Source organism: Eufriesea mexicana, unplaced genomic scaffold (genome assembly GCF_001483705.2).
Source record: "Eufriesea mexicana isolate 0111107269 unplaced genomic scaffold, ASM148370v2 scaffold76, whole genome shotgun sequence".
NCBI classification, from domain to species: Eukaryota; Metazoa; Arthropoda; class Insecta; order Hymenoptera; family Apidae; genus Eufriesea; species Eufriesea mexicana.
Window position 1 is genome coordinate 450883 of NW_016908289.1, and position 25101 is coordinate 475983.

General features: G+C 36.6%; 1 protein-coding gene across 1 annotated transcript in view; it reads left to right on the forward strand.

Moving 5' to 3' along the window:
* The window catches only part of LOC108555104 (synaptotagmin-10), a 69151-nt gene that overhangs the window by 29910 nt on the left and 14140 nt on the right, over positions 1-25101 (forward strand). The window contains exon 2 of the mRNA XM_017910618.1: positions 23589-23851. Coding sequence (XP_017766107.1) covers positions 23589-23851 — 263 coding nt within the window. The remainder of the gene's footprint in view (positions 1-23588; positions 23852-25101) is intronic.

Consider the following 25101-nt stretch of genomic DNA (forward strand, 5'->3'; position numbering starts at 1 on the left):
TCTTCTGTGATATATCAAGCATAGTTCATTTCTGGAATTCAGTAATGCGTCATTCGTTTCCACTAAAATATAACCTAATTGTATATAACCTAACCTAACTCCATTAAAACCTTGTTATGAACAGGGAATAAATTATTTTAAAACATAAATTACTTTTAATCAAATATATTAACCAAAATATACTTTCTTCGACTAAAAATATAATTATATGCAAAATCAAATTAAAAATATCAAAGAAATAATACAATTAAGCAATAAAAATTGATATTCAAGTTAGGTTAATAGGTTTAATAACCTATAAATCATTTCCAAGGACGCTTATCCTCAGTTTACAAAGAAGAATCATGAACTTAGGAAACAAAATAACAAAGTATCATAGGCTTTAATAATAATGAATTCCGCAACACAAAGGTCTAGTCCGTACATAACCTAATTCAACTCGATATCACTGCAGAGCATTTAATTGTGACAGAAATAATAATACCTGTCACCATATATTACACTAATTCGGGCTAATCCAATTCGATGCAATTCACTAACATTCATGAATTTTAACCTAAAATTTATCCTTTATATTTCCAACGACTATCGCATATCACATGTTGCACATACGAGGACGCATTTCTCCGAAGAAACGCGCAAAGCATATTATGCGCGTAGGAACGTGAAATTGGTCCAAAACAGGTCGCATGCCTTTGCCGAATGCTCGTTCCATGGCGTGCGTTATACACGTGAAAACACGCCTTTAGAATAGGTCAATAGCGTGATCCCGTTAACGCAGATAGCACGTATAGCCTGTTCGCGATATTACTAGCGAGAACTATGTTTATGAAAAGAATATACACGGAGGAAATAGAAGAAGAATCTTATCTTACCTTATCATCTTAAAATTGCCTACAATTTTTAATTTTTTACATAGAAAATCGCGCTCCACAATCCTCAGACAAATTCAGTGATCTGAGGCATAATAATATTTGAGGTTAGAAAAGTTCGAAAATGCAACTTGTATATTAACCTATAAACCAACCGTTTACCCCAAAAAGTGATAATATAAAGAACGCTGGATTACGATGATACGAGCACACTGTAGTAAGAAGAACACAAGAAGCACGACGTCCTCGAAATGAAATTTCTCGTATAGAAGTACTGATCATGAGAAACAGACCGTGGTTCGATCTATGATACGATTACCGTAAGCCTCGGTCGGTAAATTAGATTGCGTGTGCACGAACGATTACCGGCATGTCGGCTGGGACAAGGGGCGAACGAAGCGGTTAACTAAATGAACGTGGATCCCCAGATATGAACTGGTTTAACGTCGAATTCGTTTAGTGCGTTATTTGCCACAGCGTGCTCGCAAGTGTGCACGATCGATGCGCATAATGTACATTGGCCGTACAGCCGACCATAACCTCGCTGCCGGCGTTCAAGCAAACGTGCAGCGTTCGCGCGAAATCATGGCAAACATTCGTGAATATTTGCTGACGTTCGAAAGATTCGAAATCGAATAGAACATGGTCGTGTGCAAGCGAAATCGATTGATGGAAAGTGTCAGTGTTGGAAGGTGATAGACAGCGATGAACGAATTTCGATAAGCGATAAACAAGTTAACCTATCTGCGTCGATGAACAAGGCATGTGTGTATGTATATGTCTACATGGAGTATAACATTTTAGAAGGTCTCGAGTGTCCTCTTGTTGGAATTTGCGATACTTCTCCCAAAATTAGATCATCAGAGATAATTCGCGGCCACATAACCTAACTCGAGCTTGTCACAACTCGATAGGTTATGAAGCATAACTTTTCTTTCAAACAAGCTTATGATTCTCTCATGAAATGTGAATCGATTTCAAACGTTTTAAACAGTGATAGATAGAATTTCTTACGTCGAGTATGAATATTAGGTATTATTCCGTATCATTCAACTCGTACATGGTATATGGAAGAGGTTAGTAATATTGGATATACGATATATTTTTTTCCCTTGCAAGGAAAATTTTTCTATTTTTCTTCTGCATGATATGTCATTCTGGGGCAAATATTTAAAGACAGACATACGAAATATTTCATCTGGGGATGAAAGGTTAACAATACTCGAGGTAGGATATGTTACACTTTCAGAAGCAGATTTATTTTTTTTCTTCTTTTTCTTTCTTTTTGGATGAAGCAACATTCAGTTGCGAATATTGAAATACGGATATACAAAATATCTCGTCCATAGTGTCGCATGAAAGACATCGTGTGAAAGGATACATGATGCTTGCAAATATGAACGTTTGAAAATGTGTTTACGTGGATTCAACTATTTATTTGGACAGTATGTTCATGGATTAGAGATTAATGGTTAGATATCATGGTGTAAAGAGTTTTAACTAACTTGTTCAGAAGATTGTCATCGAGGCGGCCATTGGTCCTTTCCATGTTTCGCTCTATCTCGTCCAACAGGTCCTGCATTTCTTCCATTTCTGCGGCTTTATGCTCTTTCATGTCTTCGTCCTCCTCGTCGACATCCTCCAACTTTTGCTCACCTTCGACATCTGCTGCAGTACTGGCTTCCTCGATTTTCCTTGACTGTTCGATATCAACGTTAGATCATCTCCATTAAATAGTCAATCATATTCAAAATCGCATTTTTGACATTTTTAAATAGGTGAGAATCTGGGAAAAATTTTGTTACTGAATATTAAGGGATATAATTTTTTAGTTTGATTTGGAATTTTAAGAAATGCAGTCTGAATGTATAGGTATTAACATTTTCAATAGAATTTTACTTTGGTACATTTGTGGAATTAATCACTTGGAAATATTTTATTGGAGAACATCTTTAATTATTTATTGTACCAAGAAGTCTTTCTCTAAATAAAAATTATATGGAATTAGATCTAGGAAACTTCTGTTATATTTTATAGACGTATATAGTATATAAAATATTTTCTTTTCAACTTCTATATTTCGTTCTTGAAGTCAGTTTCCTGAATTGAATATATCTGATTATGAAACCTCTACAATTGTCCGTATGGTCATAAGAATAAATACTTCAATTATTTCTTTATAAACTTACACGTTTGATCTTTAAAGTTAATTAAACGTGAATATAAGAACTTTACAACCAAAATGTATGTTACTTCAAATATTCCTTTATGAACTTTCATGCTTTATTCTCAAAATCCATTTCCAGAGTAAAGTATAATCTACAAAATTTCTAAGGATATTGCGTTAATGTTGAGATTGCTCCTTGGTTTTTCATAAAAACTAAATTATTTATGAAATATTTGAAATATATATTTCTTATGAGAAACCAAGGAATTATTTCAATGTTACTGCAATATTTTTCAAAAGTCATCGCCACTAACCAATTCCTCGATAGTGTCCGAGATCAGTGATTTCGCATGGACGTAATGAATATCATAATGATCGGCCAGGTAACGTGCAACTTTTGACTTTCCGGACGCTGGCGGTCCCAAGACGATTATTTTTATGGGGATCAAATTTCGAGCTATTTTATATTCCTTCTTGATGGCGTTGATGCTATCTGAAAATGGTGCATCGAGATGCCAAGATATTCTATCGGCTATGTAGACAGGGTCGACGATTAGATTCATCGTCATCAGGTCGTATATTTGTTGCGTGATTTCCGGTAGTAAGAAAGCCTCCTCCATCGCAATCCTTTTCACCTTGCCGTTGCTTAATGCTTTGCTGATTTTCTGCGAAACAAGTTCGTGTGTTTTGATGAGGCACTGTTGCAGAAATACATCTTTCTTTCCTTTATTTCTCCTTTTCAAAGAAAGTATAAGAAAAATACTGTACACCGTAATGAAACGGTATGGAGTGTGAATGTGGTATGAGTGTGAATTGGAGTGTGAAAGTGGTATGATAATTTCTCTTATTATTACGGTCATCAGAGACACGATGAAAATCGATTTGATCGAAACTAAATTTCGTTTTACATCAATTTTATCGATTTCTGAGAAATTTCAATTTACCTTCTTGCAAAAATTTTTTAATTTTTAGAAAAATATTCTGTTCTATTTGAAAATTATTCCTCGCACCGAAATTAATTTCTCGCCCAAGATGAATTTTAGAGGTGAACATAATTCGTGAGAAGCATAAAGGACTTAATATACATAGCTTTGAAAGCAAAGCTGTTCAGTTTTTTCCAATTTGCAAGCTAAATTTCTCCCAACATTATGTGTACCGTAAAACACGCAACACGTTCTTCATGGAAATTGCACGAAATGATGGTGCTCCTCAAACCGTGAGCAGAACTAATTCGTAACAAGACATATCCATTTCGAGATCATCTGTTATCTGTTGACGTGCTGAACTTGAGAGCTATCATACATTCTACACCTGTATACAGTTGTTTGATGGACTATTAACTTGCAGACTAGAAATTTGAATACGTTTAGAACTACCTGTTACTCAACATGTTTCTACTGAAACTTCTTTAATACTAGAATTACCATGGGGACTAAAATGATTTGTTTCTTGTCAAAGTGTAAATATGTAGCTGCTTCTGGTAAAAATTACATTGATATTTGTTCAAACAGGAGCACAATTGTGTACGTTCTTTTATTTTCACTATGTCACGTTAATTGATATCAATTGCGTGCACTATGTTTACGTACACATCGCAGACTGGTAGTTCCAGTATTAATGTCCTATAATAAATTCCACAAACACATATAATTGTCATGCACGATCTATTTACATCCCATAAAATGCATAGATGATATCTATGTTGAAAGAACTTTGTAATAAGTATGATGTTAAATACTAATTAATTAGCTGATTAAACAGTTGCGAGATCAGGAAGAAATGTACTCTATAATTAAACCGACGGTAGGGTCAAACTCCTAAGAAGGTTGCAGCATATCAATAGAATACTAAGTGCATAAATACTGAGACTCTTGACGTAGGAGAATAAATAATCATAATTATAAACAGTTAATACAACGTTAATAGGAACCAGATTTAAAATTAATACTAGGAATAGATAATAGTTATCAGATCGGGAACACTTGTTGATAGCACGGATTAATTCCCTTTCTAATCCTCTACTATTGAACCAACCTGTCTTTCACACAGGAAGCAGAGATTGAATCTCTCCTGCAATAGAATCGCACGAAGAGAACGAAAGGCAACTCCAAACACGCAGGAAGTAAAATTGGAAAATGAGAATACACCAATGTGGATGGAAAGAAAACTGTCGAGGGATCGAAAAGGAAAATTGAAAAGAAGCAAGTTCACGTGATATTTATGTTTATAAAAATAGACATAAAAATTTTTAATTGCTATACCTTGACTATAGTAGCCTGAGTAATCGGTTCTTGCTCTGTAGCCACGATGTAACGTAATGGAGGCCAGTTCTGCAGTACGTCCAGCAATACACTATACAGTAATGAATCATGTTATCAATATTATTATAATATATACAGAATATAATAGAACTTATAATTAGCATTTAACGTGTATAATATAATACTAATATCATTAATAATATTCTCCTTTCATGAATATTTCTTTCATATTTCATTTACTCGCTTAATTTTTTATTTTTATTTAATTCATTTACATACGTAAAGTACTGTCACTTAGTTAATTAAATTGTTAACGTCAGAAGAGGATATTATATAATTCTAATAATTGAATATTCCTGAGAAGAAAGAGATGTGAAGGGAGAAGCCGGAAAGATGAAAATGAATCGAATCATGGTACGTTAAAACGAGCTATGAAACGAAAGCCGCGTTAATCGCACGATTTGCTAAATCCTAGCAAACATTACGGGTAAATTCCATTCAGTGCTTAACTGGGATTAGAGTTATCGAGCAATTAACGAACCGTTTAATGAGACCACGTCCATGGGAATCGTTTTACGCTCACTTGGTCAGATCACGCACGTGTAGCAGCGGAATTTTGTTATCGCCTTTTCCAAAAATCGGCATGGACGGTGCGTTCTGCCACGCCATCCTGAACAAGTGATGCAAAGGGCCCTGCTCGTCGCCATACGTCGCCCCACAACAAATCACCAACGTCTTGAATTTGTCTTTTAGCTTGGTCTTCTTCTTCGTCATCACTACTTCTTTCTCGCACTGAATGTGTTTCTTGAAATTTGGATGAGGTTTCCGCTTCCGATAGTCTTCCTCCGTGAATGGTAGATCTGGTTCATCCGGGCTCAAGGGTTTCGTGTTAGCCCAGGTCATCAGAGTGGATATTAGAACGAAGTATCGCACCTCGTCGCTACGTTTGAAGGCCTTCGGCGATATTTGCTCCATCTTCTCCAGCTCCTGGACGATGGCTAGAAGCACAGGATGAATTGACAAGTCGGAAATACTGAGGATGTTTCGTTACTCTTCGCTAGTTTCCGTGGAGTGCACTAGTTGAATGTGGGAAATGAAGTTGTGATAGAAGGAATGAATTATGAGGATGTGTTTATTGGCTTTTAGCCATAATAAATACTGCTTACCTTCATCCTATATTCTTCAAACACATCAAGAGAGTTAAAAGTTAATGATAAGCTCAATGTAGCACGCACAGCAAGAATAACACATTTAGAATGACTATAAAATTGTGACAACAATACTATAGCCAAGAAAATATGTTGAAAAATAGTATCAAAAGATTTGTACAATAAACCATTGTAAGTTCTCAAGAAGAAGATCAAGTCAAATGTACCTAAAAGTATCTTCTAATGCCTTTCACACAAACCAGATATAACTCGAAGCCTAGGTATCCTAAGTGTATTGTACTATTCACTACTACGCCCTTTTGCAGCACCACAGACTCGTCCTCTCGAAATGGACCTTCCATTGCAATAACCTAGACGTTACGGTTTATGTAACCTCTCTCTGTACCATTAACATCGTGTCCATGCGTTATGATACATATCTGTCTCAATAAAAAAAATGTAATCCCCCATATAATGACGGGATAAAAGGAAGAAGTTCAAGGATGGACGCACTGACAAACATGCCCAGCTTTTAACCTAGTGTCATTCGAGGACTCGTACTCTTTTCAAATTATCTTGCTGCTCTCTCCTCCATCTCTCTTTTTCTCAAAGGGATGAGAATCCACGATCCGCATCCTCCGTTGGTACATATTTCAACTGCAAATTTATTCTCAGAGCCACGCGAATAATTATCCAATGCTCCTTCCGAATTTAAATCACGTCGAGTGTGATTTCGCATTCGAATGTGAAATTTCCAACGCTGTACAATGACTTGCATTACTATATGAGCGGAACTGCGCTGCCACCGGCAGCCATTTTCGACGCTGGGCACGCGATTGAAGCGCCACTCCTTGCGACGAGTATAGTAGTAACAATGCTATAGCGAAGTTGGACTGACTGACGTCGTTTATTTGGGGCACAATTTGAATTATATTTTAGAGTTTGATGGTGAAGAACAATGCAATTAAATGACCATAAATATTTTATTTACAAGTAGAAATATTCTAAATGATAAAAATATTAATTACTATTGCAATAAATTAAAATTTGGGAGTGGGAAAGGGAAATTGCTATGTAAGTGTGACTGCTTGTTTCTATACACAGAGTGTCCTAGAAAAAGGTAAAAACAGGGCATCGTGTATAAACTACTGAACAGAGATGAGGAAGTACAGGGACAAGGGGAGAATTATCGTACTATAACCAATCGGAATCATATTCCTTCCAATAGGTATCTTCTCACTTTTGCATAGTACTGTGTAAAACTGAGAAGAAATTGAGCTAGTCGATACAAAGGAATATTCATTCCTCAATGCTTCCAAAATCTCTAAATTTACGTTCATATTGATGAATAAAATACATAGTGATATAATTCGTATCGAAGAAAGAGAACGTGACCAATTGGACGCATGTTCCTTCCAGTTCAAGGTACAAGGGATTAAATATTTTTTCCTTTCAACCCTGACCAAGATTCGCAATCTACTTATATACCTCCCAGTTCGTCTGTCTCGACACCCGAGATCTGTTTACCCTAACTCTCGAGTGATTCTACGGCCTCGCTGCAGTGGCCCATATTATACTAACATCTCAACGCCCATCGAGCCTCGTCGACCTGGCTCTCATCCTGTGTGATATCGTATATCACGATGCCGCACTTCATCAGCTCCTGCAGTAAGGCGTCTCGATTCCCAGCGTCCTTTATAATCATAGTCACGTCCTCCGGCTTGGGGTACTAGAGCGGGGGGCAGAATAAAATTCGATGTAACGATGTCGAATCGAGGCATGCTTGAGGATCAATGGGGGGATTCTAACCTTCTCTTGAGGGTTAGGATAGAATCGAAAGGAAAACTCGAGGAACAACCTCGAATAGAGGTTCTACCAGATTTCAGCTAGGGGAAGTTCTACCTTGTATCTGAGGTAGCGAGAAGAAAAATAGGTAGAATGCCCTGAAATTGATCGTTCGAGCTCGTTCCGCTAACCGGAGGTGACCATGCGCGAAATAAATTGTAGATTGAAAGTCTTTATGGTTGGTGAAGAAATAAATTTGCCGCGTAACCCCTGAGGTATGGCCGCGTGTGTTCATTCGGTGACGGCAGATTGGTCGTGGAACAGGTCGAACGTTAATCACGCTAAAAGGGAGTGACCAGTTTACCTCTGGGTCCAAAGTTGTCCCGATCACTTCGTACTTTTCCGCTATGTCCGGTAAATCTTTGAACTTCACGTCTCCAGTTTCTTTTCTTTGTCGCATCCTCTCCTCTTCCTCCTCCTCCTCGCCAAACGCCGTTTCTTCTTCTTCTTCTCCCAAATCGTCTGCTCCCGGTTTAACGTAAATGCGATCCGATAAGAGCTAAGAGAAAAGAGATTAAGCAATGCATTGGTAATGGAGAAAAGAAAAAATTTAAAGAAATCGTTACGTCGATATATCGTCGCATCGCAAAGATTTAAACACTCCCTTGTAATCATCAGCCAGATGTCGCGAGTTATTACTTGGCAACTCAATTGTACGTTATATCTATGAACTCGAATATTCTCTATTAAGAGTATCGGAACTAAAAATGTTTGTTCTCGTATGAATGGTGATAAAAATTCACTAACTATTTTTACGAAAATATTACGACAACAGGAAAATGGGAATCATGTGCAGTAATTTCACACGGTTATCAATAACCTCAAAATTTTTATTTCATCATTGTTCTCCCTTGCTGTATACGCACAAGTATAGGCTGTCTCGGAAAAGCAATTGAATCTAGCAGAAGATAATAGAAAAGAATGAAAGAAACTCTACTTCTCCATTAATATAACCTCAAAATCTCGAGTCTTCCTCTCGATCATCTCTAAACAATTCACCACACATTAGCAGCGATTTTCAAAGAGAATCGATGAGATAAAGCAGCAGTTCTGAAAACAAAAAAGGGACGTCCTTTTGCACTTTAACTTGTCCTTTTGTACATAGCGTACAATAATATCTCAAAAGTGTAGGGTGCATTTTCATGTTTGCCCTACGGTCTCAACTTCCGTTTTTCATAAATAATCTCCCCCCTTTCGAATCAGTGATCGAGACCACGTCTATCCATATCCTTCCGTTTCAATAGAGGAGATTTTCTCCAAAGAACTTTATTATCGTTCGATGAAAAGACGATGATTGCATCCGGTGTCTCAATGATGCGAAAGGAGCGATTTCCGTTCAAAATGAAGTAATGTCAACCGGTTTCCTGGCGGGATCCCTGCCGCGATTGAATTTAATCGATCAAAGAGCCCTTTTAATTAACGTCGTTTGAGCAACCATCTGATTGGTCGCGGCCGGTCGCGTTTCTGGCGCGGGAAATTCGATTTGTGACATTCCCGTACGACTTCTTGGCGGGTCTATCGTTCGAACGATGGAATAGAATTATATATCGCAGGTGGCGAATCGTGCAACGGTTCGATGCAGGAATAATTGCCCATTGGTTGTCGCCATGGAAAGGGTGGGGCGGGAAGTCGCGTGGGAGGGGAGAGGGCGCGTAATTTATTCCAGGAAGCGTAGTTCACATTGAAATTGAATTATACAGGCACGCTTCCGCGCCTGTTACTATTAAGTAATTCGCTGTGAAACTTAGAACGCTTCCTGGCTGAGCTAAATTAATTGAATGGGAATGTATTTTTCTCTTGCTTCCTACGTTAAAGGTAATTATAGTACGTTTGATGCGGCCCGTATGTGCTAGGTAATTGATTGCTTTATTTTTAGAAGGGAACGTAGGACGAATTTGTTTAGAACATGGATTCGCCGTCAATTTAACGCGGGTAACAACTTTATTGAGAACATAGCGACCGTATCGACGATTTTCATATTTCCTTTATTTCGCGAATTATTGTTCAACGGCCGATGAACTTCTCCGTAAGTGGATCATTTAAAATTTCTATTTATCTCGTCCTTCTTTCTCGCTCGTTTATCTATTTTGGAAACGCAAGTTTGCAAAGTGGTAATTTTTTAGACGAGGGGGTATGAAGTTATAAATATTGCGTGGAAACGTTTATTCCTCCTATTTTCCTTCGTTGGTCATAAAATCATATTTAGATACATCTAAAAAAAATATCATAATAGTTAAAAATAACAAACATATTATAGAAAATAATTGGAGGAAAATAGTCTATAGGCAACAAATATTTCTTATATATTTAATATTATTATTTTACCCTCTTCCTCTTTTCATCGGAATTACATACAGTTTCAATCTTATGCCAAATTTGCACTAATTGTACGAAATAAGATATCGCTGGATCACCTAACAAAGCCGTAAGACACTGGTGCTAATCCGCGGAAGATATGTGTGTAGAAGGACGAATGGTGTCGTTCCTTATCGAACCTCGATCCCATTTGCACTTAAACGAACAGTATTGTTTACACTGAAAATTCATCTGCCATTCATGTGCTTCTGCAAAACAGTCACGTGTACTCGGCTCCGCGAATAATCCATCGAACCACCGCGACCACAACTTCATAATTATTGCATATCGATTCTAAAATGTTAACACTTGACCAATCATAACATTTATCTCAAACTTTATAAATCGTTACTTTGGTAATTGATCCATTTCGAGTAATAAAATAATTATCGGAGAAAATTAGGTTACATCATGACAAAATCGAAAAGAAGAAATTGAAGAAAAATAAAAGTGTATACTTCTTGGCTCATTAATGGCATTAGAAAAACAAAAATTAAGAGCAAATTTATTAAAATTATAAAATCTTCGTTTAATAACATTGGAGATACACAAGACCATAGAGATAGCCCCCATTTGATAGCCCAGAGACCTCTGGTGAGATATATTCCCAGAACCTTCAGAAGGATATTTAAGAGAAGCTGCATAATTTCACATTTTGTCCAATCTAAAACCCATGCGAAATTCGCAGTCAAGGTCACGCATTAGTTACGCCATATTTGTTCAAGTTACTGGGTACGCAGCCATGGAAATTACACGCATCCCCCGCGTAATTGCCACGGGAAAGTAAGTCCCGAGTTTCTTCGACGTTACTATCGATCAACGCGACCACGAATTCGCCGACACGCAATTTGCCTGTAATTTGCAGACACCTATCCGGCAAGGAGGCAGCAACGTTGCACTCGGTTGTTAAAAAAAGATTCTACCTGGAGGATGTTTAAAGAGGATGTGCCGGAACTAATTCGAAATCGATACCGTGGCATGTGCATACGGGATGTTGGGAAAGAAAGTCCGAGACCTTAACCTCCGCGCTGTACCTTTCCCCAAGGTTTCAGTTGGCCTCGCATACCTTCCGGATTCTTGTTTCACTTGGCAATCCCGAGTGGTTAGCTATTAATGTTAGGGTCTCGAAATTTTTTCCTCAAGTTTGACTTACAAGGATCTATATATCACAAACGTGAATTTTAACTGAGAGAAATGGAATATTAAAATTCAACATTAATTACCAGCACTGTTAATATTTCTATAAGGTCCAGCAAGCAAAAGGATTTCTAATTACTATATTACATTCTTCCTTATGTGCAGTGGTGATATGAAAATCTAAGAATCATGGTAGCATCGAGTATAATAAAACTCACTTATAATTTTTCTTTAATAACTTTTTCAGTTTCTGCGAACTAATTATACACATTTTTAGAAACACTTTCTTGCTGCCCTGTGCAGAATCACTCGTCCCATATAATTCGCGAGGTCTTTCGAGAAAATACTCGGTCACGCGTAGCCAATACATAACCTATACCGGTCCAGATAACCTAACATTACTTCACGATTTCTTTATCCGACATTCATCGTCGCTATAATAAAATTACATCGCAGAAAATCGTGTTAAACGGGATGAAAATGTAAATGTGATATTTTCGCGGTAATTCGACACTTACGTCAACTAGTTTCTTCCCATGGTAGCTGTCAACGTGATTGATAAACACGCGCCACGGTTTGAAAATAGACTCTTCGGGTTCCTCCTTTGTCGCCCCTCTCCTCAATTTTTGGGATTCTTCCTGGTTATTATTCAATGTGAAGATTATGTTCTCGTCCGTGTACGATACCGAAGACTTCTTCATTGTTGCCGCTATACTCAACCATGCGAACGGAAAGGCACAAGACGCGTTGCGAGCGCCATGTCTGAATTTCAGATGACTCGATTACACGACCAACTTTAAGCCGTTAACTTTTTCGAATCGCGTTGAAAGTCGCGAAATTTGAATTGAAATTTAAATTGTGAAAGAATGGGACACCGTTTGAGAATGTATATATGTAATCAATGGAACTATGCTTTTGTGATGAATTCGTAAGTATTTTCGTGGAATTTATGTTTCTAAATTTCAACGAGTATTTTATTATATGCAATATTTTGTATGATATCGGAGAATTACTTTCTGGTAAAGAAATTGGGTATGGAAATAATAAATAACATTTTATAATTCGTTATTGATTATTAATGGTAATGCTTGATGGAAATTCCAAAGTATTCTATGTTTCCAATTTAAATATGTACATTATCCTCTTTAATAGTTTATATGACGTTTCAAAATTGTCGCTCCATGAGAAATTTGCGAATTAAAATGATAAAGTAGTATTTCCGTTATTTATTCTTCAATATTTATTTCTATATTTAATTATATACTTCATTCATCGCTTTAGTTATCAAAATTATCTTCGTTCAAAGATCCAAGTACCTTGTTTCTTAAATTTTAATGACTACATTGTCACTTTAATTGAATGTACAATTTTTGAAAAATATTGCCCAATTAGAGAGAATATTAAAAAATGTTTTACATGTTGCCTTACTCAAAATACAAAATAGACATATTTTTACATGAAATGATCTAATTATTATGAGAATGATCTTTCACGTTAAAATAATTATTTGATGTTATAAGATCAATAGCTGCATTTTTCATTCCTTTTTTCTCAACCAAGCAGTATTCTCTGAATTATTTCCAGTCATGAATTCAAAAAAAATTTTGCAAAAATTTGATCCAATACTGCATCGATAGGTCGAATGTAAATGAATATAAATAATAATTTGTTACATATAATACATTTTATTGTGCTACAATTTATTCTCGGAATAACTAAATCGAATAAATCGAAAGGAACACTCGCGAAATACCTGTGCGATCACATAACCTAATTCCAACTGGCGAAAGATCGCAGGAAAATTGTTATAAGCAACAAATGGAATTCAGTAGGTTGAAAGGCAGTCGATCAAATTGTCCCACGTCATCCCGGATAATGCAAACGAAACGTGACAATCGAGCTAACCTCTTCGAGATTACAGCGCGCGTTAGAAAGGTAAGGTCAGGGCCGTAGATATTTCGTCACGCTGCGATCATTGCGTCACGTAGAGGCATGGTCATGAAAATCAATCGCGAGTGGCCAACTTAGGTCAGCTCGTGCATCGTGGTTGTCGCAACAGAAAGATTTATCGGTTAATTGACCAATAGAATCTTATGGCGAATGCCTGTATGGGAACTGAGGTGATTTCGTCTTCGTTTTTTGATGAAGTTCCTCAACGATTAATGGGATCTAGATTGGTAAGGTGATTGTGAAGTTTCCACCCGGGACGTTGAGAAGTTTTCGAGTAGACAAAGGGACGATGGTGATCAGTGAGTTTGAGGTACGTGATTTATTGGGAAACAATTCAGTTGCAAAATGTTGAATAGTCGGGTTATTAATTGGACTTAGGATTGTTACGATATGAAATTCGATTTTATTCCATTTTTCGAACTAGATATCTTTTGGAAATTAGTCAATTATTTTATGAAAGAAATGTTTCAAGTTTCTTATTTAATACAATACTATTAGTGAGCTGTTGACAATTAAATGATGTTTTCGAAATACTGTCTTATAACTGTAAAATTTTATTTCGTTATAATATTTTTAATTGTAACCTAACAGTTAATAAAGAAGCTAAGTTAAAAATCTATAATAGAAAGGCCTATAAGTTGCTTTACTCCCAGAAACAAATTTAACCACCCATCGTGTCTTACTATTAAATAAAATAAAAAATGGTCCCATGGTTCATTTCCTAAAATTGTTCCATAACTTATTAAGTATAATACACAAAATACGATCATCCTACTATATTTATTTCGGCGTCTCTATTTCCATTAAGATGTGTACTGTATCTTATGGTCCACTTTAAAAAATTCTCTCTAAAAAGAAAGAAAGGTGGTATCTTAAATTTGATTATACCACAAAATTTGATCACTATGCTCTACCCATTTATTCTTTATACACGTTATTTCTCCTTAACCGATACACCTATAATACTACACCCCATGGTGTCTCGCTTAATTGGAGCTTGAAAATTCGCACGAGGTATGTGCAACACATGGACCAGGTTGCGAACGAAACCTTGCCGCCCACGCAACTAGAATCGAGGGTCAAGGCTGATGTGCAATCCGCGCAAAATATGAAAAAGCTGCCACAATCGATAATTGAACGGATGGTCGGCGGAGAAATCGCGAACTCGCAAATGAAATGTGGGCCATATCACGGGGCAATTTGAAATATCATTCGAAAGCTCAGCTGTGCGTTATCTGACCATTTAATGACTTTCGGGATTCGATGTCCGGCGCGCTTTCTAATGATATTTCAATCACCAGGGACCACACTGGCCCATTATGAAACACTGAATATGCAACTTGATGAAAATGGCACCTTGTTAAAGGGTACCATTAAATACAAGCCACGCATTACAAATGTTGACAGGTATCGCTTGTAAAAAGATTGTAATATATATGAAAATGGATGTCATGTGCGAAGCATCTTAGAGTCACGAAAGTAAATTTAGTTGACTGATATAACAAGTTATAAACTAATTTTACTTATATCATATATAGACTAAGCATGAGCCCTCACTTCAAATTTTGATTCTAGTCGCAGTCAACACAATTTCAAAGAACAAATCCTTAGAAGCATGATATTTTTAAATAAATTTCACATTTCGTTATTTTAGTCACTGTTGGGTATTCAAAAAAAAGAAAAAAAAGAAAAAAAAAAAACGAAAGATTACTATTACGATTTTCAGAACCTTTTAATTAAGCAGACAAAGTTCAAAGGGTTAAGTAAAATCTTCAAACCAGAGGGATGGACGCCAGAAACGCAATACCCGAAAGTCTTCACCTGGTTATTCTATCTAAACAAACACATCCTCTGCCCTCTATTTCAACGTCATCCTCCATTTCACTGCCTGAGACACGTGCTTGTTAGGTAGCTTTACCGACGAATCCACTAGACTAGAAATGAAACACCTACCCATTTCACCTCCATTCTTCTTCCTCTTGCTCCTTAATATTTCAACGCCACAACCTCTCATACCTCAAAGTCCGAGCCATAAAAAGTGCCTTTCCTGCCTCGAAACTCCCGCAATCCCCGTACAAGCTACTAAATTACAAATTACCACTCTCTTTAAGTTAGCACACACTCGCATCCCACACAAGAACGTCCTACGAATTAACCTCAGAGCAATCCAACTCGATAACGTGACGGCACAGGGTCAAAGGTAGCACGTGATAAAACAGAACCAGTTATCACTTCCATTGCACCAATTATACCCGCACCTGAAATTGCCAATCCCACTTATCCCGACATCGGAATAGTCACCGCCCACATCGTTCGAGAAAGTTATTCGAATCTCATCTCAACAACGGGAATAAAAATAAACAATCCATCCATGACGTAGCTCCATAGCTGGTTCTTGGCTCCACGTGTGCCGCGCGCGTACGCCAAGATGGCGGCCAGGCCGGGTCCCCAAAATGGCGCGCGGCGAGAGCCTCAGAGGCGCTGAGAAATGCAGACGGGACCGCGTTCGTTGGTTGCAAAGGAATATTAAGAGGCAGGTGAAAGCAAAATTCGCTGTCAATCACTTAGGCGTGCAAAGGCGAGGACGTTACGCGATTCGTGTCTGCGACTTTTGAACCAGTGAGCTGTAAATCGAGTTTACACTCGAACCCTCGCGCGTTATCACCTCAGTCACGCGATCATCGGCTGTTACCTCGCGCGGTCGGGCGATAAAAATGACGGGACCTCGAGGGAAGTCGCTTTTTGCGACCTTCTGCGTCGCTTCCCTATTACTGATTCGTTATATCTGCGTGGAAGCTAACGGTGAGGAGTTAGAGGGGTGTAGGAAGCTCATGAAGAATGGACGAAGCGGAGGATATTTGTTGTGAACAATGACTCTTTGGGGCGGGCAGTTTCACGAGATGGGTTCAGCTCTTTAGACCTTTGTGTATCTTTTAAGTTAATTGAAGTATGCTATTAGGTATTAAGCGTGATGTCTCTGATGTATTTCTTGGAACATTTCTTTGAGTGATATTATAAGGTATTTCTGGGATTTATGTCTTGTAACGTGGAGATTTTAGATGGGGACTTTTATTGATGTTTCTCGTGGATTACTTGGGTCTATCTGGATGATAATGGAAAAGTATAGATATTAAATAAATAAATGAATATTTTTCTGCTTTATTTTTTTATGTATTAAATCCTGAAATTCAATTTAAAGTTGCAGAAGAAATGAAAATGTCGTTTACAGCGAAATATTATCGGAAAACAGTCTTTGTTGGAGTATTTACGACTGTCTCGCCTCTAATAGACACGTAAACGTGACCATTATGCATTTGTACATATACATTCAATGACACATAAATTTAAATTCGTTATAAATACGACCTGGTTGAACGTTATTCGCAACAATATTGCATGATCTAGACAATGGATATTTTTAGACGTATTGAGCTACGTTACTAAAAGATCTTTATTTAAATGGAACAATCTACACCACACGAGTGTTACGTACTACTTTACTTAGTGTTACAAACGTAACTAGTTATTTACCACAAAACATGAATTTTAAAATCCATAAATAGTTCACTAAATCGGTTCAACGAATTGATTTCTCATTGAAATTAATAGAACGATAAATTAAGAAATTTATTTTCTCTCTGTGAATTTACTTCTACGTGTACATTGTCAATTAACTTTGTCACAGCTATCTATAATCACAATAACAAGTATTAAAGCAATTATACTTGATAAATGTTTAAAGATAATATTATTGTATTTCAAGAACTTTTGTGTTTCCTTATTTTTAATAATTTACATATTAATATTGACTGAAAGTCTATAAAATAAATTGGTTTAAAGGTTCATGTTCTTGGACTAGATTTATCGCAACGTGTTGTTGAAAATCAAAGTGTTAATTAATGTACCATAAAGCAAATAAAACCATGTCAAATCAGCACCAACCTAGAAGTTATTAAAATGGCATAAATTCACGTGAGTAATAATAAAAAATAAAATCTTTAAACAAATGTCAATTCACGTCAATGTCTATGAATATATTAAACAAAATCTGTCCCTTACATTTACATAGGCAAAGCCTAGTTTCGATCGATCTGACATTCCTTCGTTCCCCACGATTTTTAGGTGTGGAATCCACTTTCATAACATTCCATGCTTCTCCCAACTTTTGTATTCACACACACACGCGACCCAGATGACTCGCGTTTATTAACCCTCTGAAATAACCCTCGTGAAGGAAGTCTGAGAAGTTGACTACCCAAATTGTTTCATCAAACGAAAGGACCTGAGTTTGTATGTGGACTGAGTCGTTTTAATCGTTCGATTCATGGTCTTTCCGGAGATTTAAAAAAAGAAAAAAGTGGAAGAAAGAAATACGATATTTGTTTGAGAGTTTTGTGCTTCGCTTTCGTGTTATTACGGAATCGTTATTTCATACCGAAATATAGCGAACAAAATGTTTCTTCTTTTTCGTTTATGTATGACTTACGTGCGTTCTGTGAATTTTAGTTGAATCGGGCTAATAAATTTCGTGGAAATAACGGTACAGTAAAACGTCGCAACGCGTATAAACATTCTACGTGGAGAGGAAAGAGATGGAACAATGTATTAGAGGAATCCGGTTTCCGTAAATCGCGGACACTGGAATGTAATCAAACTTTTAACTGAAGCTATTATTTGTAAAATAAAATGATACTATGGAAATTTTATAGATAGTCGTGACGTTGAAATTCTTTGAATATACATGTATATATTTGTTACGCCGTGTATTCCAGAAAGGAAAAATTTGTCTATACAATAGAATAGTAGAAGGGCTTGTAAATTATAATAAAAAATAATTAGATAAGATGAAAAATTGGATTGAGAGTAATGTTCGATCACTGATAGAAAAAAAAATGGAAATAGAAAATTTAAAAAGCATACTGAAGATTTATTGAGAATAATTTGGGAAAAATTAAAATACTCGAAAGGAATTGAGAATTGTAATACGAATAATTTACAGATAGTAGAACATTGAAAAGGAAACTACAAATGTTAATGAAAATAGTTAGAAGAAGATCAAGGTACCATATTAAACAAAATTGGAAATTGTAATGAGAATGATAATGAAGGAGAAAATACTTTCATAATCCTTTCACAAATGTCCAAAAAGTAAAATTAGTTCATGCCTTTGAACGTCGCTCCTTCATTTTTCATTTTGAATCTCAATTTTCTGCACCTGACCTACAGAATATACGTTGATCAATTTCGCCGATTGATACGAATCTTTCCATAACGAAGATAGGTCGACTAATTAGAACGAATATCCATGGAACAAAGGGAAGCGTCGAGTTCGAAATATCGATTGAATCGTTTTAATCTGATCAGTTGTATTTTCATCCTCTTGCACTTTTTACAACCAGCATCGACTTGTTTTTTCCAGGGCCGCGTGTCTATAACATATTAGCTCTGCTACTTAGAAACGGATCTTCAGCAAATAGGAGGAATTAGGTTCTGGCATCAAGCTAGACTAGTCGTTCTATATGGATCAATACCTTTTTAATCTATCAAAAGATCTTTACTCATAAATGATAATAGTTTCATCCTGAAATATGCGTGTTACTGTCCTTCAATCCATTTATAGGTTATGTTCATAAGCGGCTGCCATTTTAATTGCATTAGTTGTGAGCATCTTTGATAGAATTAAGCTTCTTAAACAAATATTTATCAATAGTGCATTTCCTTGTTTCTAAACTTTATATTGGAAATATAAATTTTTAAAAACTGATTTTTTTAAATGGAATTTTTTAATCAACGGAAATGTTGTCATATATTGTCATATATTTTCTCGAAAAATACGAAAATCATTTTCAGATGAAGGTGAAAGTTTTTGAAGGATTTTAATGATTCGAGAATTAATGATTTCATTTCACACACTTAAGTAATTTGAACAAATGTTTTAAAAGTATTGTGCTGCGATTCAATCGATTTATTACCATACAATGTAAGATAATTTATTTCTATCGAAATGCTTCATTCGCTATGTTACCGGAATAAAATGATGTTTGTAGTATTGTTCGAACTTGAGAATCGATCGTGGTAACTAGAGTGAGCAACACGTTAATGGACGTATAATAGTGACACGTACAATTCCAGCTAATCTCATCTATCGTGATAGTAACCAGACAGAATGTATCCTGGGTAAATAGATTAAGGAGGAGGAACTGTTTGCGTGAGAATTTGGGTGAACAATCATCATCGACGAAACCATGATTGCTGCTCCAAATATTGACTGTCGATGATATTTACTGAAGACTAAATACAAAAATAGAAGAAGGTACACGAAAAATTTGATGTGCAGAAATTGGCACCATTTTCATTTAAATCAAAATAATTCTTTATTAGTAATCATTATTACCTTACGATAATTATTAACATCTGCCATACGTAAATAAAAACTTGAAAATTATTTAAATTAAAAATGTTATATTAAATGCTATTGTCATTTGGAAGTAAAATAAAATGAAATATCAGATTTAATAGAGCTATATATTTTCAGCTGGGTACGATTACAATATTCTACATATTGTATAACGAAAGACCTCAATTTCGTCAATTTGCATCGTATTAATGTCGTTGTTGCACGACACTTCAGTAGGCTTATAAGGGCTCTAATAAATCAATGATAATTAAGGCTGTCTCAGATCACGTTAGGTAGGTACAGAATAACTTGAAATGTACACAATACGTCTAAAAGACGTCCTTCAGTCAGGATTGAGAGCTCACGTTAGACAAAGCCTTGACACTTAACTGTAATTGATTAATGTTTGAAATGGTATAGATTTACCGCGTAAGCATAAATAAGACGTCAAACAGCGATATTAGTACAAAATAATCATTTAACGTAATTGATACTTAACGTCCTATTTGACAGTTATGTAGCATATACCTTAATAGTTTATATTCTGAAGAGAGCTTTGGTAGAAATAGGAATTATAATTGCAATGTTGGTACATATCCGAGTACCATGAAACTATGAATGGACTGATGTTTGATTAATAAATCTCGAATTTTGGTTTGTGTTTCGTGTTCGATAATTCTAGGAATCCCGAGTAATCTGATCCTCGGAACAGTATCGAGAAATGGAAATGAATAAAACAGCGAGTATTATAAGCTGTTATGAAGCACTAAAAATGACTAACACTAACGTTAAGACATTTACATTAGTAACTTTAAATCACACTCCAAATTGTCCAATTAAGTTCCCATTTTAAGTAGTTACTAGCTTTCTACATAGAAGTTAACTAATTCTCCTTAAGCACCGATATTTAACATAACCGATTTGACTTAAGATAGACTTGAAACTAAGTAACTTAAATTATACTTAACTAACAACTCAAACTCACACTTAACTAAATACTTATATTACATTTGCTCATAAAAATTACTTCGCTATTTTCTTAATTACTTGAACACATTTTACCCGTATATAAATATGAAAGGAAAAATAGAAATTGGATAGAAAATCCTGTAGTAATTCCAAGGTAGGATCTTCTTCCATATCTCTTAGCAAATTTACCCATAATTACTTACCTGACTCAGGCACTAACGAGACGATGCAAGTGTCAGGAACTGTACTTATATGGGGGAGACGATTAGTGTGAACTTGCGAGAATTAGCTACTGCTAAGTATGCTCTAGCAGCGAGTGTCAGGAGCAATCTCTCTAGCGGTATCGAGTGCATCCACGATTAAATGACCTTACTCTGTTCCTTTGCACGTTAATAATTTAGCGATTGATCGAATCCACGCCTCTTCTCCTACCATTTTTGCACGATTCTTTAGTCGATGAGTCAGACACAGGATTAGAACAATTGTTTGGTAAGACGAAGAAGAAGGTACAAATTCTCAGACGTCGAGGAATAGAACCTTAAAACGCGAAGGCGTCGACAACCGGGGCACAGTGGGAAAATCATTGTTCGTCGAAATAGGCACGCGAACGCCTAATGAAGCATCCTGTCTGCTGGCAACCCGTCTTATTTGCATTATCCTAAGCGGACGCTGTGTTATTACACGATCCAGCTGACACCGATGAGTTCCTGTCACCAAGGGTGTTGGAGACACAATTAATAAAGGCGACGGAACAAAACCTTCTACTCCAGAATCGTTTTTATCAAATTACGTTTAACATAGGCATGAATAAGTCAAGTACTTGAGGATATTACAATGGATAAGATACAATTATTTAAATAAGGCTTATGTAACAGGTTCGACTAACATCGGTGTATGAATTTTTGCCCCTTACGAATAAATATTACAGAACAGTAGTGCCATAGGCATAGGACGAAATACGTTTCTTTTTAAATGAATTTATAAAAATTAAAAGATCTCTAAAAATTCTTTTCTGTACTTTATTGTATTTTATCATTTTGTCATTTCGCTAGTTATGAAATATGTAACATGCGTAACACTGTTGCAGAATATAACGTTTCCTGAAAATTCTTCATTAGAACCAAGCATATCGTATCCTTATACAGATAGATATTTACGTGGCTATTTTTAGATTGAGCACCCTTGATAGGTTATATTCGAACGATCATACCTCTCCCAAATTTTTCGAGCCGACATCGAAGGATCATCCATCGATCGCGTGTATACATTTATTACCCTATTGTGCCTCATATTTGGTTCAATTTCTCAGGTATACAAATTGTTCCCACCACGGGGCCATTGTTCACGCAGGGACAGATTTTGTTGCCCATACCTGGTCCGGTGTTCTCGCGAATGCGCGAGGACTCATCCTACTTTCCCTTTCTAGTGGGCTGTACGCGATGCTGTATAATGCATTAATCATCGTGCGTGTGCTTTACACGAAGTGTGTTATTCTTCATCTGCTCTGCCTTGCGCAATTCGCCTATGATTTTTAGCTGCCGACCGGTTGAGCGACGTTGCGCCAACCAGAGAGCGCAAGTGACTCACCGGGTCACGTGTCGCGAGCTTGCAACTTCTTCTGCAGATGGCGCACTCTGCAGTAGTCCATGCAGTTAACGTTAAACCTACCATAACCTAAATGAGCACTTCTAAAATTTTTATTAAAAATTCCGGACTCAACGTTACTGTTTTGATTACTTACTTTCGCGATTGTCCTACATTTTCTCTTTCATATCTTTTTTTTTCTTTTTTACCTATATTGATTGAATATACTATTTAAAGATCGTAATAAATAATGCTATAAGTAATAAAAAAAATTATTTCCTTTACCCATAAATAGTATTAACATGAATCAAGGTACGTAAGATAAATATCTCCCACATTACTCTTCAAAATATTGAATTATCTCATCAGAAATGCGTCGCTAACACTATCCAATCACGAATCAATGTTATTTAAATCCACCTGAGGGACTTTCAATTTCGTCGACCCTAGAGACGTCCAAGGTTGGCTCAGACCCCGTGTAAAGTTGTTCGAATGGGGGGCCCGGGCGATGTATGTCCTCAACTATCGATTGTTACATCTAACAGCTTATTCGATTCGACTAGCATACTAATTTCCGTTCGCTCCTCGCGTGCCTCTAATCCCGAAGTGAGAAGACATTCCTTAATTAAAATTTTTACCTCCGTTGGGTGCCTTATCTCCAGCGCCATCTCATGTCTTGTAGCTTAATTAACTACAATCTTAAACCCTCGAACAATACCCCCTCTAATTAACGAGAAATTTCTTCGCGATAACCGGGTCACTGTCAACAATTCGTCAGTGAATCGTGAAATTAATTGACACGATTTGTATCGGCAAAATAACGAGAGAAAAAAGAAAAGCAACGTTACCTTTCCGTCTGAGCCACGTCCATGTTAACGTTGTGCGAATTTCTTCTCTTTGCAGAAGATTGGACGGAAACGTTCACGTTTCAGCTGGTGCTCGGGATGGCAGTAGCGTTGGTGCTTCTATTAGTGCTAGCCGCTGCCAGCTTCCAATGCTCCTATACCTGGAAATGGTTAATGAGGATGAGGCGAAACATGGAAGAGGAAGATGCTAAGAGCGACTTATCGCAGCAGAACGCTATTCGTATCAGTCATTCCCTGCCGGATTTCCAATCAGAGCCGATTACTCATGAGTACGTTCAGGAGCAGAAGGATAGCAAAAAGGTATGAACGATAATACATGCACGAGCTGTTCTTTTACGTACCGTAAATATGCTTCTTGCTTGTTAGATGCAGACAATAATTTAGCAGCCTGAAAGAAACTGTATGACTGAGAAGAGAAGCTCGACTGGTGATACCTCGTGGGTGTGAATGTCGTTTAATAACGTTCGCGTCATTTTGAATATACATGTGACGATTCAAATGAAATTAATTAATAATTCTTTCGTCGCTTGTACCAGTGGTGCTATTTTCATTATGGTAATTACTAAGATACCGCTTAGAAATTCGGAAAGTTGCAGGGTTTAAGGGATTTAAGATTACGACTTTTGGTTTAACACTTAAGGGGCGGGTAAATTTACGTTTTCCCATTCTGACCTCCTAAAGCAGTAGATCTACAGATCATAGTAGATATACGTTGGAAAATATTTTTGAAAAATTATCACGAAAAGCCATTAAGACCTTGCGTTTTGAAATAAACAGGATTGATTCGTACAGACCTGGGCCATATGTTTTGTATTTCTGGTTAAGAGAGATGGAAAATTGCCAATGTTACGTGCCGTTACCTGTAGTGCCTCTTAAATGACGTTATTGATGATTATCCTGATATCAAGAATAAAAAGACTCAACAGGATTTGTTTTAAGCATGAATGCAGCTACTGTTAGTACTGAATAATACAGAGGCTAAATATCTGCAGGCTGTCGCTCTTCATTCGGGATTATTAATGTTCGCCTGCCATCGATTGCGCTGTCACGTTGCTGGTAATTAACTCAATTCGAGTGTCGAGGATTTTTATATTGCTTCAAAACGTTCTCTTATATTCTCGAGAGCAAAGAAGGTGTGCAATATGAATTTTCACGCAGAAGTAGAGTATTCTATAGCTGCAGCAATCTTATTTTTCACTCGACAGCGTCAGCCGGCCTCGCCTACCATCCATCATCGATATTCAGCAAGAATGAAAAATCCAAATAATATCATCAATCTTTTAATAGAAGTAAAAAATATCGGACAGTTAGAGGAAGATTATAAACAGAAATTGATAAACGAATATTCAAATATACTTTTCAAAATTGCTTCCTCCTTACCTCGCTCGTAATCGAAGCCGTTACATTTTCCCAATTAGGAAAAATTACTGGCAAAAATTAGAAATTCACGGTACCTCATGCTACTTCGTACCAGAATCTATCCTGGAAGCAGTGAAAGTTAGAAACCGTAGAAAATTGCTTAATTATAATAATTTCGAGCATTCAGCTAA